The 20575-nt window shown below is 46.2% G+C and overlaps 1 protein-coding gene across 3 annotated transcripts in view; it reads right to left on the bottom strand.

Moving 5' to 3' along the window:
- Positions 1–5184, bottom strand: part of PPARD (peroxisome proliferator activated receptor delta) — a 218593-nt gene extending 213409 nt beyond the window's left edge. For all 3 annotated transcript variants that reach the window (XM_063954923.1, XM_063954924.1, XM_063954925.1), the window contains exon 1: positions 5052–5184. In XM_063954923.1, the coding sequence (XP_063810993.1) occupies positions 5052–5061 (10 nt within the window). In that variant the 5' untranslated portion in view covers positions 5062–5184. The remainder of the gene's footprint in view (positions 1–5051) is intronic.
- Between the last annotated feature and the right edge of the window lie 15391 nt (positions 5185–20575).

The following is a 20575-nucleotide window of genomic DNA, read 5'->3' as shown; positions in this document are numbered from 1 at the left end:
AAGTCTTGGAGGTGGGAGAAGGAGGAAGTAATCAGTTGGGAGGAGAGTTGGCGATTATAGGTGGAGTGAAGTGGGCTGGCAGGTGTGTAAAGGGATTTGATTGGATGAGTTCTGTATGTTAGCCTAGGTACACACTGAGGGTCATTCTGAGTTGATCGCTCGCTATCTGTTTTTAGCAGCCGTGCAAACGCATAGTTGCCGCCCACGGGGGAGTGTATTTTTGCTTTGCAAGTGTGCGAACGCCTGTGCAGCCGAGCTCTGCAAAAAATGTTGTGCAGTTTCAGAGTAGGTCTGAACGTACTCAGCCCTTGCGATCACTTCAGTCTTTTTGGTCCCGGAATTGACATCACACACCGCCCTCCAAACGCCCGGACGTTTTCACTACCACTCCCAGAAAACGGTCAGTTGACACCCATAAACGCCCTCTTTCTGTCAATGTTCTTGTGATTGGCTGTGCGTATTGATTGTTCATTTAATCCATAGCTCAGCAACGATCCGCATTGTACCCGTATGACGCGTGTGCGCATTGCAGTGCATACGCATGCGCAGTAGAGACCTGATTGCAGCGCAGCGAAAATCGGCAGCGTGTGATCAACTCGGAATGACCCCCACGATACAATTATCTGGCAGATAATCTGCCAGATTTAGCTGGTTGGAATGAAAATTTGGTAATGGATGAGAGCAAATGACAATGGACCATTCGCTCCCAAACACTGGAAAATGGACAAAAACAGTTGTTCATCCAAGTTGGTTAAATTTGTGTTTAACCAATTTGTATGAACAACAGGTTTTGTTAGTTTTCCAGTGTTTGGGAACGAATGGTAGATTGTCATTTGCTCTCATCCATTACCAGATTTTCATTCCAACCAGCCAGATCTGGCAGATTAGAAAGCATTGTGACATCCAGGAGGAAATAACAGACAGTTGGTGATACAAGTGAGGCGATAAGAAGAAAGGTCAGGGGTAGAGAGGTATTTGCAGAAGGAGAGGATGGTCTAATGTGTCAAAAGCAGCAGTGGTCGATGAGAATGAGCAGAAAATAGTGACCCATGGATTTGGCAGCAAGGAGGTTATTGGTGACTTTAGTGAGGGTAGTTTCTATGGAGAGGAGAGGACAAAAGCCAGACTGAAATTTTGCTTTTGCAATCAACCTTGAATTAGGCCCTATATACTCAATGAGCTTGTAGGCAAAGGGGAGAAGAGAGATGGGGCGGTAGCTAGAGAGATTGTCAAGATCAAGGGTGGGTTTCTTTAAGAATGGGGGGAAACAAGGGAATGCTTGAATGCAGAGGGCAGAGCGCCTGATGAGAGGAAAAGATTGAAGAAATGGGCCAGGTCTCCAGCCACAGTGAGCAAGAAGGTGTGACGTGACTGGAGGTGAGGAGAAATTAAATGAAGAGGGAGCAGGGCTTAGTGGTAGGGTAGTGGGGCCACGGTGGGAGAGATGTCATTGACAATGGAGACAGGAGAGGTGGGGGATGGAGCGTGGTAAAAGAAGGTGGAGGAGGCTAGGGGAAGGATAGGGGTTGGAACAGGAGGTAAATGTCAAGGTCTGGAGTCTTACCATTGGTCCCGGGTCCCGGGGTCTCCCTGTTCGGGTCATGGCTGTGCTGCTGCAGCAGGTGGCCGGTTCCCACTCATGGTGAGAGGTTGCAGTGTGTCTGGCAAAGTCAACTGGCGTGAGTACTGGAGCCCAGGAATCGGGGACTCAGAGAAAAGGAGTGCTTCCTTGTGTGTCTGCAGTTATGGGAACCAACATGTTGGAGACTAATGCATGCAGTGTAACCAACAGCAGTGCGCTCTCTATGGTTTCTCAGCCAATCCCAGTCTGCTTCCTCTTTTAAAAGGGGTTGGATCTAAATCAAACACAGCCAGTGCTTTATGTTGCTTTTCCTAGAAGGTGCTTCGGCTCTGTGCTCCCGCAGACCTTGTTGCCTGGTGCTCTGAGTCCCTGGAAATCTCCTGTTTCGCTCTCCAGCATGATATTCCGCTATCCTCTGCACTCTGGTTCTGAGTTTGGTACCAACACCGCCTCCTGCGGCTGCCAGCTCGTTAGGTGGAAGCTGTGGGAATCCAAGCTGTTGGTGATTTCTTTGTTCTCTGATCAGTTGCTCAGTATTCGGTTTCCGCAATTCAAGTCTTTCAGTCACGTTTTCCAAGTATGCAGAGTTCACAGTCCAAGTCTTTCAGTCACGTTTTCCAAGTATCCATAGTTCGCAGTTCAAGTCTTTCAGTTACGTTCCAGAGTTCACATTCCAAGTCTTTTAGTTAGATTTATCAAGTATCCAGGGTTTACAGTTCAAGCTTTTCAGCCACATTCCCAAGAACCCAGTTCTTACAATCTGAGTTTTGTATCCAAGATTTCCAACAATACAGTTCTCTCAGTTTGAGTTTAATATTGACGTTACCAAGTTCTCAGTTTATACAGTTATTATTTACAAGCCACTGTTGACAAGTCTCCAGTCTCCACTATCATTATAGTCTCACCACAGGTATCTAGCTCACAGTCTTCACAGTCAATGTCTGCGATCACAGTCTTCGTACTCACAGTTATATAGTGTCCAGTTGTCACAGATAGTGTCTCTTCCTGTCCGAGGAGTCAATGAGAAGAAACCACATTCGACCTCCACGCCTTCTCCCTTCAGTGGTCCCTGCCACTTCAGCTCAAGTCCATTCATTGGATATCTTATTACAGCCTGGCCTGACAGTAAAGAATTTTGTAGACACGGGGGTATCCAATTATAGGTGAAGAAACATCGGGCGTGAAAAACTGATGTTTTTCATGATGTTTCACCCATATTTTTTTACAGGCTATCCAATTTGGTCACCTGTAAAAAAAAAATACATTATCTCCTGAAAACACACAGATTCAGTGAAACCTGTGTGTTTTCAGTAGAATCAGACCCTTTTTCGGATGAAAACGGGGCTGTTTCCGGGGATTTGGTTTTGGCTGCCTGAAGGTGAAACAAAATTCCTGATAAGCCAGTGCGACCCGCAGCTTTACGGGACTAATTGGATAGCTCGGCGGGACAATTAGCTGCGGTAATTAACCGTGGCTAATTGGATAACCCCACTGAGTGAAGAGGTGGTTGAAAAAAAGATGGTCATGGTGTGGATGAGTGAAATGGAATGAGGTAAAGCGAAATGGAGGTAGTGTGAAACAAAGACAGTGCAGTTAAATTTGCTAAAATGCAGGTAAAAGAACAGTGCTGCTAAATATTTCAGCACAATTACAATAGTGCATTTTTAGGAGAAATGTGATTTCTCTAATGTGCAAACGTAGAACACCGTGAAAATGGCCGCTGTGCCATTTTCATGGTGATTCCACAGTGCTGCTGACGTTAGTGCGGGACTCTGTCCGACGCAGCGTGTGCGGTGGGGGCCCCCTCTGGACTCAGGGGCCCATGTGCACCCCACACACTGCACCCATTATAGATACGCCAGTGGGTGCAGCAATAAAATACAAAATTAACCAATGTTTAAAGTGGAAAGGTGTATAGCTATGGTAAAAAGCAATATAGACAGATTTTAAAAGTGATAAAGGCAAATTTACAATGGTACAGAAATGATGTAGTCCGAGGTGTTTTAACTTTCATAAGTGGGTGCGGTACCAAATGTCAGCATTCAGAATGTCAACACCAGAAACTTAACGCTAAAATCTTAACCCTAAAATCTTAACCCTAAAATCAGGGATAAGTAAGCTGTTGAAATTTGTCACTACCGACATGTTGAATGTCAACATTCTGTCCATGATGAAATTCTGAATATCAATATCATGAACCCCTCCAGCTAGGCTTAAAAGCACACAACCCAGAACATGTAAATTGCTGTGACGTGAAATACAAACAGCTCTGCTGTCAGTTTGCATTCAATGTAAAGCACTGCATAATATGCAGTGTATAAATAAAGGTTAATAGAAATAAAAGCAGTTATAATAATAATAATAATAATAATAAGCTGGTAACCCATGCTTTGCAGTTACATTTTCTTGTGGAATATATGCACTTTAAAGTATTACCTTTTTAAAGTTGATATCAAACAAAACAAGGGGGTGATTCAGACCTGATTGCTGCTGTGTGTTTTCGCACAGCGGGTGATCAGCAATAGACTGCGCATGCGTATGCACCACAATGCGCACGTGCGTCGGCCAACGACTGGCATCGCCAGTCAGCGACAGGATGGTGCAAAAATTCCGATCGCGCGGGCGTTCGAAAGGTGATTGACAGGAGGAGGCCGTTTGTGTGTGGTAACTGAGCGTTTACTGGATGTCTGGAAAAACGCAGGCGTTCCCAAGCGTTTTCAGGGAGGGTGTGTGACGTCAGCTCCGGACCCGATCAGCCAGTTCTCATCGCACTGACGGAGTAAGTCCTGGGCTGCGCACAGACTGCACAGAGTGGATTTTTGCAGCTCGGTGTATACATGCGATCTCACACTTGCACGGCGAATTTACACTCCCCCTGGGGGCGGCGACTATCTGAACGCAGAACAGCAAAGGTAGCAGCCCAGCGATCAGGTCTGAATCACCCGCCAAATGCGCAGTGGACATGCTAAAACGCATTACTAAGAAATGACATAAAATAATCAGCAGAAAAGTTATTGCTAGGAAAATCTGACTATCTGGATTTTGTCAGTATTAGCCAAACCAGTCTGCTGAAAATGTAAAACGCACTGGTTAAATATTGCATTTATATATTTAAAAGAGGATATATAGTATTTATTCAAGCACCTTAATCTTTTTGCTATTTATCCAATTGATATATTTTTTTTTATAAATATATTTCTGCAAATATATAAGCATTCGTTGTGGTTTTATCTATTGCATTATGTCTACAGAGATTATTACTCTGTTACTTTTTCTTTGTTATACTAATCCATATAATGATATACAAATACATAAGATTAGTACAGTAACCTAAAGACATACTCCCGATCACTACAGTATGTCTTCTGTACGTCCACACTAGACAAGTTTAAGTGCAAACATACTGCTTAATACATGTTAACTTGTATACATGCACATTACATCAAGAGTTACAAAATGTATAATTTACCGTCTTTCATCTGTCTGCGTTGCGACAGGAATATTTTTTATTTAGAATTTAAAGAGCTGCACCATCCCCCTTCATGCTATGCTGCTTCCTGTGACTCAGATGACATCACAGCAGGCAGCTGGAATGTGTGTGATGTGGGGGTGGAGAGTATTAGGTGCATTCCTCTCTCAACTCTTTATCACTCCTCCTCCCCTCAACAGAGCTTCTGCATCCTTTAAGCAGGCATTTTCCCACACATACTTACAGTATTACTTTGTGCATAGAAGTTCAATGCTGCTGGATACAGAACGTATTGTATAATGGAACGGAGGTGTTGTTTTACGTGGTACTTCAGAGTGTCTCGTGTCAAAATGGAAATAGTACCTTTTTTCTTGCTGAGCTAAGAAGCATGACATTTACACGTCTTCAGCTTGTGCTGTTTATCAACATGTACCAGTATAACACACGAGCAAGAATTCTTAAAATTAATACAATTTAATATTTTTTTTAGGGGCAGATTCAATTAAGGCAGAGGTACTGTGGGTATCTAACATGCTACCATAATATTTTTGAGCTTGCACACCATAGAGCTGCAAGTAAAAACGAGCAAGGGTTTTTCCTCCCATAATTACGAAAATACAGCTGTGTAAAGTATTGTGTGCGTTGTGTAGAGGAGGGAAGTTCCATTGCCCCTAAAAGTCAAATTCTGTGTTTAATAAACACCACCATAAGAAGTTTAGTATTTATATTTCTCTGACGTCCTAAGTGGATGCTGGGGACTCCGTCAGGACCATGGGGAAGAGCGGCTCCGCAGGAGACAGGGCACAAAAGTAAAAGCTTTAGGATTAGGTGGTGTGCACTGGCTCCTCCCCCTATGACCCTCCTCCAAGCCTCAGTTAGGTTTTTGTGCCCGGCCGAGAAGGGTGCAATCTAGGTGGCTCTCCTAAAGAGCTGCTTAGAGTAAAAGTTTTGTTAGGTTTTTTATTTTCAGTGAGTCCTGCTGGCAACAGGCTCACTGCAACGAGGGACTTAGGGGAGAAGAAGTGAACTCACCTGCGTGCAGGATGGATTGGCTTCTTAGGCTACTGGACACTAGCTCCAGAGGGACGATCACAGGTACAGCCTGGATGGGTCACCGGAGCCGCGCCGCCGACCCCTTTGCAGATGCTGAAGAGAGAAGAGGTCCAGAAATCGGCGGCTGAAGACTTCTCAGTCTTCATGAGGTAGCGCACAGCACTGCAGCTGTGCGCCATTGCTCTCAGCACACTTCACACCAACGGTCACTGAGGGTGCTGGGGGGGGCGCCCTGGGCAGCAATGAAAGTACCTATGCTGGCTAAAAATACATCACATATAGCCTCTGGGGCTATATGGATGTATTTAACCCCTGCCAGGTTGTCAGAAAAACGGGAGAAGAAGCCTGCCGAAAAGGGGGCGGGGCCTATTCTCCTCAGCACACAGCGCCATTTTCCTACACAGCTCCGCTGCTAGGAAGGCTCCCAGGCTCTCCCCTGCACTGCACTACAGAAACAGGGTTAAAACAGAGAGGGGGGGCACTTATTTGGCGATATTATTATATATTAAGATGCTATAAGGGAAAACACTTATATAAGGTTGTCCCTGTATAATTATAGCGTTTTGGTGTGTGCTGGCAAACTCTCCCTCTGTCTCCCCAAAGGGCTAGTGGGGTCCTGTCCTCTATCAGATCATTCCCTGTGTGTGTGCTGTGTGTCGGTACGTGTGTGTCGACATGTATGAGGACGATGTTGGTGAGGAGGCGGAGCAATTGCCTGTAATGGTGATGTCACTCTCTAGGGAGTCGACACCGGAATGGATGGCTTATTTAGGGAATTACGTGATAATGTCAACACGCTGCAAGGTCGGTTGACGACATGAGACGGCCGGCAAACCAATTAGTACCTGTCCAGGCGTCTCAAACACCGTCAGGGGCTTTAAAACGCCCATTTACCTCAGTCGGTCGACACAGACACGGACACTGACTCCAGTGTCGACGGTGAAGAAACAAACGTATTTTCCATTAGGGCCACACGTTACATGTTAAGGGCAATGAAGGAGGTGTTACATATTTCTGATACTACAAGTACCACAAAAAAGGGTATTATGTGGGGTGTGAAAAAACTACCTGTAGTTTTTCCTGAATCAGATAAATTAAATGAAGTGTGTGATGATGCGTGGGTTTCCCCCGATAGAAAATTATTGGCGTTATACCCTTTCCCGCCAGAAGTTAGGGCGCGTTGGGAAACACCCCTTAGGGTGGATAAGGCACTCACACGCTTATCAAAACAAGTGGCGTTACCGTCTCCAGATACGGCCGCCCTCAAGGAGCCAGCTGATAGGAGGCTGGAAAATATCCTAAAAAGTATATACACACATACTGGTGTTATACTGCGACCAGCGATCGCCTCAGCCTGGATGTGCAGCGCTGGGGTGGCTTGGTCGGATTCCCTGACTGAAAATATTGATACCCTGGACAGGGACAGTATTTTATTGACTATAGAGCATTTAAAGGATGCATTTCTATATATGCGAGATGCACAGAGGGATATTTGCACTCTGGCATCAAGAGTAAGTGCGATGTCCATATCTGCCAGAAGATGTTTATGGACACGACAGTGGTCAGGTGATGCAGATTCCAAACGGCACATGGAAGTATTGCCGTATAAAGAAAAAGACACCGTCTTTTCAGCCTCAGTCCTTTCGTCCCCATAAGGGCAAGCGGGCAAAAGGCCAGTCATATCTGCCCAGGGATAGAGGAAAGGGAAGAAGACTGCAGCAGGCAGCCCCTTCCCAGGAACAGAAGCCCTCCACCGCTTCTGCCAAGTCCTCAGCATGACGCTGGGGCCGTACAAGCGGACTCAGGTGCGGTGGGGGGTCGTCTCAAGAGTTTCAGCGCGCAGTGGGCTCACTCGCAAGTGGACCCCTGGATCCTACAAGTAGTATCCCAGGGGTACAGATTGGAAATTCGAGACGTCTCCCCCTCGCAGGTTCCTGAAGTCTGCTTTACCAACGTCTCCCTCTGACAGGGAGGCAGTATTGGAAACAATTCACAAGCTGTATTCCCAGCAGGTGATAATCAAAGTACCCCTCCTACAACAAGGAAAGGAGTATTATTCCACACTATATTGTGGTACTGAAGCCAGACGGCTCGGTGAGACCTATTCTAAATCTGAAATCTTTGAACACTTACATACAAAGGTTCAAATCAAGATGGAGTCACTCAGAGCAGTGATAGAGAACCAGGAAGAAGGGGACTATATGGTGTCCCTAGACATCAAGGATGCTTACCTCCATGTCCCAATTTGCCCTTCTCACCAAGGGTACCTCAGGTTCGTGGTACAGAACTGTCACTATCAGTTTCAGACGCTGCCGTTTGGATTGTCCACGGCACCCCGGGTCTTTACCAAGGTAATGGCCGAAATGATGATCCTTCTTCAAAGAAAAGGCGTCTTATTTATCCCTTACTTGGACGATCTCCTGATAAGGGCAAGGTCCAGAGAACAGTTGGAGGTCGGAGTAGCACTATCTCAAGTAGTTCTACGACAGCACGGGTGGATTCTAAATATTCCAAAATCGCAGCTGTTTCCGACGACACGTCTGCTGTTCCTAGGGATGATTCTGGAAACAGTCCAGAAAAAGGTGTTTCTCCCGGAGGAGAAAGCCAGGGAGTTATCCGAGCTAGTCAGAAACCTCCTAAAACCAGGCCAAGTGTCAGTGCATCAATGCACAAGAGTCCTAGGAAAAATGGTGGCTTCTTACGAAGCGATTCCATTTGGCAGATTTCACGCAAGAATTTTTCAGTGGGATCTGCTGGACGAATGGTCCGGATCGCATCTTCAGATGCATCAGCGGATAATCCTGTCTCCAAGGACAAGGGTGTCTCTTCTGTGGTGGCTGCAGAGTGCTCATCTACTAGAGGGCAGCACATTCGGCATTCAGGACTGGGTTCTGGTGACCACGGATGCCAGCCTGAGAGGCTGGGGAGCAGTCACACAGGGAAGAAATTTCCAAGGAGTGTGGTCAAGTCTGGAGACTTCTCTCCACATAAATATACTGGAGCTAAGGGCAATTTACAATGCTCTGAGCCTAGGAAGACCTCTGCTTCAAAGTCAACCGGTGCTGATCCAGTCGGACAACATCACGGCAGTCGCCCACGTAAACAGACAGGGCGGCACAAGAAGCAGGAGGGCAATGGCAGCAAGGATTCTTCGCTGGGCGAAAAATCATGTGATAACACCGTCAGCGGTGTTCATTCCGGGAGTGGACAACTGGGAAGCAGACTTCCTCAGCAGGAACGACCTCCACCCGGGAGAGTGGGGACTTCATCTGGAAGTCTTCCACATGATTGTGAACCGTTGGGAAAGACCAAAGGTGGACATGATGGCGTCCCGTCTGAACAAAAAACTGGACAGGTATTGCGCCAGGTCAAGAGACCCTCAGGCAATAGCTGGGACGCTCTGGTAACACCGTGGGTGTACCAGTCGGTGTATGTGTTCCCTCCTCTGCCTCTCATACCCAAGGTACTGAGAATTATAAGACGGAGAGGAGTAAGAACTATACTCGTGGCTCCGGATTGGCCAAGAAGGACTTGGTACCCGGAACTTCAAGAGATACTAAGAAGGGACTTGCTTCAGCAAGGATCATGTCTGTTCCAAGACTTACCGCGGCTGCGTTTGACGGCATGGCGGTTGAACGCCGGATCCTAAGGGAAAAAGGCATTCCGGAAGAGGTCATCCCTACCCTGGTCAGAGCCAGGAAGGAGGTGACCGCACAACATTATCACCGCATTTGGCGAAAATATGTTGCATGGTGTGAGGCCAGGAAGGCCCCACGGAGGAATTTCAACTCGGTCGATTCCTGCATTTCCTACAAACAGGAGTGTCTATGGGCCTCAAATTGGGGTCCATTAAGGTTCAAATTTCGGCCCTGTCGATTTTCTTCCAGAAAGAATTGGCTTCAGTTCCTGAAGTTTGTCAAGGGAGTACTGCATATACAACCCCCTTTTGTGCCTCCAGTGGCACTGTGGGATCTCAACGTAGTTCTGGGATTCCTCAAATCACATTGGTTTAAACCGCTCAAATCTGTGGATTTGAAATATCTCACATGGAAAGTGACCATGCTGTTGGCCCTGGCCTCGGCCAGGCGAGTGTCAGAATTGGCGGCTTTGTCTCACAAAAGCCCATATCTGATTGTCCATTCGGACAGGGCAGAGCTGCGGACTCGTCCCCAGTTTCTCCCTAAGGTGGTGTCAGCGTTTCACCTGAACCAGTTTATTGTGGTACCTGCGGCTACTAGGGACTTGGAGGACTCCAAGTTGCTAGATGTTGTCAGGGCCCTGAAAATATAGGTTTCCAGGACGGCTGGAGTCAGGAAAACTGACTTGCTGTTATCCTGTATGCACCCAACAAACTGGGTGCTCTTGCTTCTAAGCAGACGATTGCTAGTTGGATGTGTAGTACAATTCAGCTTGCACATTCTGTGGCAGGCCTGCCACAGCCAAAATATGTAAATGCCCATTCCACAAGGAAGGTGGGCTCATCTTGGGCGGCTGCCCGAGGGGTCTCGGCTTTACAACTTTGCCGAGCTGCTACTTGGTCAGGGGCAAACACGTTTGAAAAATTCTACAAATTTGATACCCTGGCTGAGGAGGACCTGGAGTTCTCTCATTCGGTGCTGCAGAGTCATCCGCACTCTCCCGTCCGTTTGGGAGCTTTGGTATAATCCCCATGGTCCTGACGGAGTCCCCAGCATCCACTTAGGACGTCAGAGAAAATAAGAATTTACTTACCGATAATTCTATTTCTCGTAGTCCGTAGTGGATGCTGGGCGCCCATCCCAAGTGCGGATTGTCTGCAATACTTGTACATAGTTATTGTTACAAAAATCGTGTTATTATTGTTGTGAGCCATCTTTTCAGAGGCTCCGCTGTTATCATGCTGTTAACTGGGTTCAGATCACAGGTTGTACAGTGTGATTGGTGTGGCTGGTATGAGTCTTACCCGGGATTCAAAATCCTTCCTTATTGTGTACGTTCGTCCAGGCACAGTATCCTAACTGAGGCTTGGAGGAGGGTCATAGGGGGAGGAGCCAGTGCACACCACCTGATCCTAAAGCTTTTACTTTTGTGCCCTGTCTCCTGCGGAGCCGCTATTCCCCATGGTCCTGACGGAGTCCCCAGCATCCACTACGGACTACGAGAAATAGAATTATCGGTAAGTAAATTCTTATTAAAAATGCATTATATATACAGTATCACTAGAAGATTTTTTGTAAATGCAGTGAAAAATGTAAATGAAACATTGTGATGTATATAATTAGAAAAATTGTATTGCTTAGATTATAATAAGTGTTTTGTTGTGATGATATTCGTCTTTATTACACGTACATACTGGGTGTTGTTTAAGACCTACATACACAGCACTTCAATTCAGTTCCATAACTGGCACTGTGGGGGCGTATGTGTAATTGGCACTGTGGGGGCGTATGTGTAACTGGCTCTGTGGGGGCATATGTGTAACTGGCAGTGTGGGGGCGTATGTGTAACTGACACTAACTGGCACTGTGGGGGCGTGTATGTAACTGGCACTGTGGGGGCATATGTGGAACATGGACATGTGGGGCGTATGTGTAACTGGTGCTGTGGTGGCATATATGGCACTGTGGGTGCGTATGTGTAACGCGCTGTGGGGGCGTATGTGTAACTGGCGCTGTGGGGGCTTATATGGCACTATGGGGGCGTATGTGTAACTGGCACTGTGGGAGCGTATGTGTAACTGGCACTGTGGGGCCATATGTGTAACTGTTGGGGCATATCTGGAACTCTGGGGGCGTATGTGTAACTGGCACTGTGGGGGCGTATGTGTAACTGGCACTGTGGGGCCATATGTGTAACTGTTGGGGCATATCTGGAACTCTGGGGGCGTATGTGTAACTGGCACTGTGGGGGCATATGTGTAACTGGCACTGCTGGTGGCGTATGTGTATCGGGCACTTTTGGGGGCGTATGTGTATCTGGCAATCTACTGGGGGCGTATGTGTATCTGGCACTCTACTGGGCGTATGTGTATCTGGCATTATACTGGGTCATTATCTGTATCTGGCACTATATTGGGGTCTTTATGTGAATTTACTGTTCTTTCCCAGTGTAACCCAGGCGCATATACTACTGTTCTCCCCCAGCAGCTAGAGCTCTTTTTCTTTATATACTAAGAGGTAGAGCTCTTTTTCTTTATATACTATGCTAGGTGGCACCTATAATGGCTGGCCACTCCTCTCTGGTCATGTGGCCACACCCCTTCCAGCATATGACAACGTCTCTTAGTGGGCCCCTGTGATTGCATTTCACTGGTGGGCCCTTCATGCCCCAGTCCAACACTGACATTGTATATGAGATGAGTGATGAGTAATAAAGGCATGAATAGTTAGTCTTCATTTCAAATATTCATATCAGCTTTATATAAAATTTTCTCCCATAAAAATATAGCATAAAATTCTAGAGGGAAATGGGGAGGAGTGCATTGGAGAAAATACAAAGAAGTAGCAATGAGAGGGTGTTGATACAGAAATACAGTCATCGTGGTCACGAAATATCAGTGAGTGGATGTAACTCAGAGTTACAACTAAGTCAATCAGAGACGGTGCTCGTGCTAAGTAAGATCTGTTAGTCTCTTAGAATGCCACCAATAAGTATTTTCATAAAGTTTGAAGATTTTAGAACATGTCAACTCATCAAGTTTTTCAATGTAGAGACCCCATTTACGTTGGAAGAGAATAACTCCTTTCTCTATATCGGGGATAGTAGATTCCCTATCATAGTAAAGAAACTTGAGAAGTAGCGACTTCACTTCATTTAAACAAGGCGATGTACTGTAGATGAAATTCAATGTTGCATTATGATTTTTTTTCGCCACTGATACTAATACTGAGAAGGTATCTGTTTGATAGATAGACAGTGTCTATTTAGACAGTCAGTAGATAGACACCATATGTTAGTCAGACATTAGGTCGACAGGGTCAAGTCGACATGAAAAAGGTCAAAAGGTCGCTATAAAAAAATATAGATTTTTTTTTTTAATTTAACATGTTTTTGGACTATTTCATACCTTCTCTATCCATATCGGCATATAGTTGTTTATAAACCTTGTGGTGAGCACATGCCTTTCTACAATTGGGGTCCCAGATGACAAAACTATCCACACAAACCACAAAAATGCAAAAAACATGGTGTCTACCTTTTTTATGTCGACAATTTTCATCTCGACCTTTTGACCCTGTCAACCTTTTGACCCTGTCGACCTAATGTCTGTCTAATATATGGAGTCTATCTATTGACTGTCTAACTATTATACCACACCCACTGTGAGGAATGGACTCAAAGCAGAGTCTAGGCCTTGGAGTATCCAAGATTGGAAATTGGCGAAAAGACAAGGAAGTGGATCTAGTTCTTAATTTTATTTTATTTTTACATATTTTTATTGGATTTTAGCAAGAAAAGAGCAGAAACACTAATTTTAATGTAAAAGTATAACTGATGAAATATAACATTTGGTTCCCAAATTTTCAAATTTTATGACAATGCCACACATAATGTAGAAAAGTAGTAGAGGCAATAGAGCAATTTAAACAACTCTTAACTTCGGTGGGTATAAAATGTTTACGTTGCATTTGAGTAATATAGGCTTTATGCACTGTCTTGGTATGTACCTCTTGCAATAAGGAGGAGCGTAATATCCGCATAGTTTTATCATAATGTTGAAAAATAATTGCATCATTAATCACTGAGGGAAGATCAATGGACCATAGACACGTTACTGACGAACAGACCTTGTCCTTGTGATGGGATAGTAAGGGAAAAAAGGTAAAGATACATCAATCTATAGGTGTTGTGGCATAAGAACTTTAAGAGTGCGTCCATCTCGTCAGGGGATTTCTTAGATGGTGTGGAGGCAGCAAAAGAAGAGATTAAAATGTTGAATCTGTAAATAGTGGTAAATAAATTGAGGCGTAAGGCCATACTTCTCTTGAAGAGAAGAGAAGGCGTACATTTTCCCACCAGGGTCAAAGACGTCCGATGTAGCTTGAATACCTTTTGAAAAAAAGTCTGTGAAAGATATAGGAGTCCCTGCCCGGATCAAAAAGGGGATTACCCCATAAAGATGTATGAGTAGCATAACCATGATTATGCTTTAGTTTTTTATTAATAGCTAACCAGGAAATGTAGATACCTTCAAAGAGGGCGGTTCAGATTTTTTTGGGGGGGTATCTTGGATTTCGGAGTATGAAGGAGGGCATTAGGTGACAATGGGTGTAGCAACGCTAAATCCAGCTCATAGTCGGTGTATATACTCCTTTCTAACAACCATTCAGAGGCACACCTAAAGAAAATTGCATGTGTGTAGAGCAATAGGTCAGGGAGGCCAAAGCCACCTTGTTGTCGAGACATTTGCAATTTCTTCCGCGCTATGCGGGGTCTGCCAGCCTTCAAGAGAAATTTCTGAAAGATAGCATACAGAAGTTTAATATCTGAGACGGTCAATCGGATCAGGAGCATTTGCATATTATAAAGTAACTTAGGAAAGATAATGTGTTTCACTACCACCACTCTTCCTAGCAATGAAAGAGGGAGAGAAGTCCTGCCTTCTAAAGTCTTTGAACTTTAGGGGTAAAATTTAAAGCACATAAGTCAGAAATATTAGCTGGAATTTGAACCCCTAAGTATTTAAAATGGGAGTGAACTATGGGCCTAATTCAGACCTGATCGTTGCTATGCGTTTTCGAACAGCAGCCGATCAGGTCTGAACTGCGCATGCGCCGCAGTGCGCCGGCGCATGCCAAACAGCTGACGGATGTTTCAGCCCTGCGATCGCCTCTGCCTGATTGACAGGCAGAGTCGGTCGCTGGGTGGAAGGGGATGGGTTTAGGGGGCGCGGTCCGGTCAACACAGGCATGCTCGGACCGTTGGGGGGGGCGGGCTGTGACGGCTGCGCGACATCACACGCAGGCGCTGCAATCCTCACAGCGACAAGTAGCTCTTGCCAGCGCACAGGAGCTGCGCTGGTAGGGAGCTACTCCTAAAGTACAAAAACATCGCCGCTGTGCGATGCTTTTGTACTTGTGCACATCTGCAATCAGGTCTGAATTATGCCCTATGTTCATAGTATTTAAAGATGGGTCAGTTCGTATAAAATCGAGAGATCCGATAAGGATAACATCTCTGATTTGTCGATATTTATTTTGTATTCTGAGAAAGTGCTAAACTGGGCAATGACATCTAAAACTATCGTTAGGGAATGTTAGGGATGGGACAAAAATAAAAGCGTATCATCTGCAAACAAAGAAACTCTTAAGTCAACAGAACCATTTGTGATGCCTTGGTAATGGGGTGAACTCCTAAGCGCTATTGCCAAAGGTTCTAGTGCAGGCCTGGCCAACCTGTGGCTCTCCAGCTGTTGTAAAACTACAAGTTCCATCATGCTTTGCCACAGTTTTGCTATTAGGGAATGCTAAAACTGTGGCAGGGCATGCTGGGATGTGTAGTTCAACAACAGCTGGAGGGCTGAAGGTTCCCCATCCCTGCTCTACTGTCTCTGATGGGAAGCTATTCCACTTGTCCACTACCCTTTCTGTGAAGTAATTTTTCTTCAAATTTCCCCTGAACCCCCCCCCCCCCCCCCCCCCCCGCCTCCAGTCTCAGTGCATGTCCTCGTGTCCTGTTGCTTCTCTTCATTTGGAGAATGTTTCCCTTCTGGACTTTGTTAAAACCATTGATATATTTTAAAGTTTCTATTATGTCCCCTCTTTCCCTTAGTCCAGTTAGTAAGAACAGTGCTCCTTGTAGAGCAAAGACTGTCATTAATAGGGTTATTTATTTAGTTTCCACTTGGATTGCAAGCTGGAATATAGAAAACATCATCTATGAATTTAGGTGAAACATAAATGGTAAAATAGGGTGTATTTTTTTTTTTAAATAAAATGTTTTTGATCTAACAGTATTTTTCCATCTGCGCCACAGATCACAGTGGGTCATGAATCACAGGCATACTGACAGTGGTGCAGAGAGGGGCGGGGGTTCAGCATAGGCAAACACCTCTTGGCAAATGGCTCAAATTATAATAACAATAGCAATGGTGTATAATACGATTACTAGAGCTGCCAGTACGTCATGCAATGTCAGGGACAGAGCAGAACTGCTGCACATTAGCGGTGTGTGTGGATCTTAGTCCTTAATCAGTGCACTGGACCAGAGAGTAGCTGCCAGGAAGAAGAGACAGGTGCCTTACTATGAGGTGGGAGAATGTGTGCTTAGAAAGTGCAGTAATGATTCTATTAAGTTTGTGTTTTTATTTATTATGGTGTGTTTAACCTTTTCCTGACCAATTATTTATATTATTTAAATGTTTGATACAGCCTATACTATTGACCATCTATAATGTTTGATATTAATACTGTATTCCATATAGTATCCAGTGTATAAAAAGAACAACATTTACATTAATATCCAGGGTCTTTACTAGGTTCTTCTACTGCTCCCCCAAACTCCCTTACTTGCTGCAATGTTCCACAGAGTGGAAGATTGCGTAATGCATTTGGAAACCCCCTCTAGAAATCCTGCGTTTGCCACTGTTCAGGTACTATTTACCTGGGTCCAGGCCTGATGGAGGGGCCCAGCAGGGGCCCGAGTCCCACCTTCCCCCTTACCTGGGAGCAGCTGCAGCTCTTCTCCTTGGCCCAGCACATACTGCTGTCTGCCTGCCTGCAGTGTGGCCAGGGAGGCACTCAAAGTACTTTTTCTGTTTTTTCTTTACATTATGCAAGGTTGCACCTACCGTGATTAGGCCACTCTGCGTGAAAAGTATCTGGGCCCGGCCAGGCTCTCTACTGCTCTGCATACTGATATCTGTAGTTCTACAAGTGCCAAGATGTTGTGACAGTTAAAGACACTATAGGTACCAAAGGAAAATGTTTGATGTGTCTATATTTTAAATCATTAACTACCCCAACACCCACAGTTAAAGGTGCTAAGGGGTACCCTAGGACTTCAGCACTGGACTGTTTTTTTTTCTATGAGATAGGGGGCCTACATTTTCCCCATACTTAACTGGCTAGGGCTAAGATATTATAGTATTATAATCGAGAGGCCTCATGCTTTGGGCTATCCCCCCCCCCCCAGTTCTGGTATGAATGGTTGACCACATTAAGGTCGACATTCATTAGGTCGACATGGACATATGGTCGACAAATGACAATGGTCGACACAGGACAGGTCGACATGGCTTTTTTTTTTTTTTAGATTTTTAACTTTTTCATACTTTACCATCCACGCGGACTACGATTGGGGACGCAGTACACTAATTAGGGTTCCTGGTCATGTTACGGAAAAATTACACCAAAAACAGTTTTAAAAAAAGGGATCCGGTCTGAAGATCGACAGTGTCTAGGTCGACAATGTTTAGGTTGACCACTATAGGTCGACAGTCACTAGGTCGACATGGATGGAAGGTCGACAGGGTTTCTAGGTCGAAATGTGCTAGGTCGACAGGTCTAAAGGTCGACATGAGTTTTTCACATTTTTTTTATTTATTTTTTTAATTTTTTCATACTTAACGATCCACGTGGACTAAGATTGGAATGGTAAAGTGTGCCGAGCGAAGCGGTAGCGGAGCGAAGGCACCATGCCCGAAGCATGGCGAGCGAAGCGAGCCATGCGAGGGGACGCGGTGCACTAATTTGGGATCCCGGTCACTCTACGAAGAAAACGACACCCCCAAAAAAAAATCCTCATGTCGACCTTTAGACCTGTCGACCTAGCACATGTCGACCTAGAAACCCTGTCGACCTTCCATCCAGGTCGACCTAGTGACTGTCGACCTATAGTGGTCGACCTAAACATTGTCGACCTAGACACTGTCGATTTGATGAACCACACCCTTAAAAAACATGTCAACCTTTTCATGTGTCGACCTGCCCCATGTTGACCATTTTCATGTGTCGACTATTAGTCCATATCAACCAATAGTGGTCGACCTAACGAATGTCGACCTTAATATGGTCGACCATTCATACCAGAACCGGGTGGGGATTGCCCCAGCGACGGTAGCAGATTTACCGCTAGACAACATTAGCAGGTGCTTAGGGCCCGATGGGTTCCAGAGAGCCCGCCAAAAAAGGCTGTATGGAGGGCATTTGCGGTGGACAGCAAGCACTGGGGCAAATGTCCCAGCTGGTTTGATGTATACTCCTGACAGGGTTTGCTGAATACTGCCAGGTGCCGGCTCCAGCGCAAACGTTGAACTCGCCCATCCTCCCCAATACCCGGAAGTGACACGGGCCAGTTGGCGCATACCATGAGAGATGGCAGGCAGCACAGCACTAGCAGTTGAGCACTGCTGCTCCTCACACTTATATACGTGGCGCTGGGTGGCCCAGCGTACTGCTGTACCTGCTTTCCACCTCCATTGTCCCTATGAGGACTGCAAGTGCAACCCCTGTGACTTTAGGTAAGCAGAAGCATGCCTCCTCCACACCATTATGCATTCGTTTTATGTGACTGTAAATATATATATTTAGTACCTAGCTCCCACGAAGGCTTAATCTGTCTCTGGGGTGAGGGGCTATGGCAGTGGTGGGATTCAGCCGGTTCGCACCGGTTCTTCAGAACCGTTACCTAATGTTAGGTATGGATCTGAGAACCGTTTGCTAATGAGCGCCGCCAGCATAGGCGCCGATTCCGTTACCCCAGTAGAGCTTGTCGCCGCTGCCCCCGCAGTAGATTGAGATGCGCTGGGGGCTGCAGAAGCGCTTCTGTACCATAGCAATGAGGAAAAATAAACAACAAAAAATGGCCGCCGCCAATGAGGAGACAGACGCTAGAGGTCACATTTGACCTCTAGCGCCTGTCTCCTCGGCGGCGGGCATTTTAAGAGGGTGGCTTTTTTTACACTACTATGGTACAGAAGCGCTTCCACAGCCCCCAGCGTGTCTCAATCTACTGCAGGGGCTAGCAGTAACCACCGATGCCCGCACCCATCCTCCCTACTTTACTGATGCAGCGGCCAGGAGATACCTGGCAATACACAGGAAAGCCCTGGCAACGCACAGGAGACCCCCTAGCAACACGTATGAAACCCCTGGCAATGCACAGGAGACCCCTAGCAACACGTATAAAACCCCTGGCAACGCACAGGAGACCCCTAGCAACGCGCATGAAACCCCTGGCAACGCACAGGAGACCCCCTAGCAAAACGTATGAAACCCCTGGCAACGCACAGGAGACCCCTAGCAATGCGCATGAAACCCCTGGCAACGCACAGGGGACCCCCTAGCAACACGTATGAAACCCCTGGCAATGTACAGGCGACCCCTAGCAACACGTATGAAACCGCTGGCAATGCACAGGAGACCCCCTATCAACGTGCATGAAACCCCTGGCAATGCACAGAAGACCCCTAGCAACGCGCATGAAACCTCTGGCAACGCACAGGAGACCCCTAGCAACGCGCATAAAACCCCTGGCAACGCACAGGAGACCCCTAGCAACGTGCATGAAACCCCTGGCAATGCACAGAAGACCCCTAGCAACGCGCATGAAACCCCTGGCAACGCACAGGAGACCCCTAGCAATGTAAGTGGCATTATTGTGTGTGGGCATAAAATGGTGTCAGGGCCATAACTGTGTGTATCATAATATGTAATTGGTGTTACAGTGTGTGGCATAACGCATAATGGGTGTTATTTGAGTATTAAATGCATGAATTATTAAACTACCTTTCGGTATACTTAAAATGGTCATTAGGACATAGAACCTGTTGTTAATTTATTCGAATCCCACCACTGGGCTATGGGATGAGCTGTGGGTAAGCTTTTTGTAATTGGATTGTTATACTGTGTGTGTAATGATGTTTTTATAATGTGTATGATGATATTAACATATAATGTGCATGATACAGCATTGCATATTTCTCTGACGTCCTAGTGGATGCTGGGGACTCCGTAAGGACCATGGGGAATAGACGGCTCCGCATGAGACTGGGCACATCTAAGAAAGATTTAGGACTATCTGGGGTGCACTGGCTCCTCCCCCTATCACCCTCCTCCAAGCCTCAGTTAGATTTCTGTGCCCGGCTGAGCTGGATGCACACTAGGGGCTCTCCTGAGCTCCTAGAAGAAAGTATAGTTTAGGTTTTTTATTTTCAGTGAGACCTGCTGGCAACAGGCTCACTGCAACGAGGGACTAAGGGGAGAAGAAGCGAACCTACCTAAGTGGTGGTAGCTTGGGCTTCTTAGGCTACTGGACACCATTAGCTCCAGAGGGATCGAACACAGGACCCGACCTCGTCGTCCGTTCCCGGAGCCGCGCCGCCGTCCCCCTTACAGAGCCAGAAACAAGAAGGTGGTCCGGAAAATCGGCGGCTGAAGACTTCCGTCTTCTCCAAGGTAGCGCACAGCACTGCAGCTGTGCGCCATTGCTCCTCATGCACACCACACACTGCGGTCACTGATGGGTGCAGGGCGCTGGGGGGGGGGCGCCCT

This window comes from Pseudophryne corroboree, chromosome 2, assembly GCF_028390025.1.
Source record: "Pseudophryne corroboree isolate aPseCor3 chromosome 2, aPseCor3.hap2, whole genome shotgun sequence".
Classification (NCBI taxonomy): Eukaryota; Metazoa; Chordata; class Amphibia; order Anura; family Myobatrachidae; genus Pseudophryne; species Pseudophryne corroboree.
Note: the sequence above shows the minus strand (reverse complement) of the source record. Positions and strands in the feature narration are given on the sequence as shown.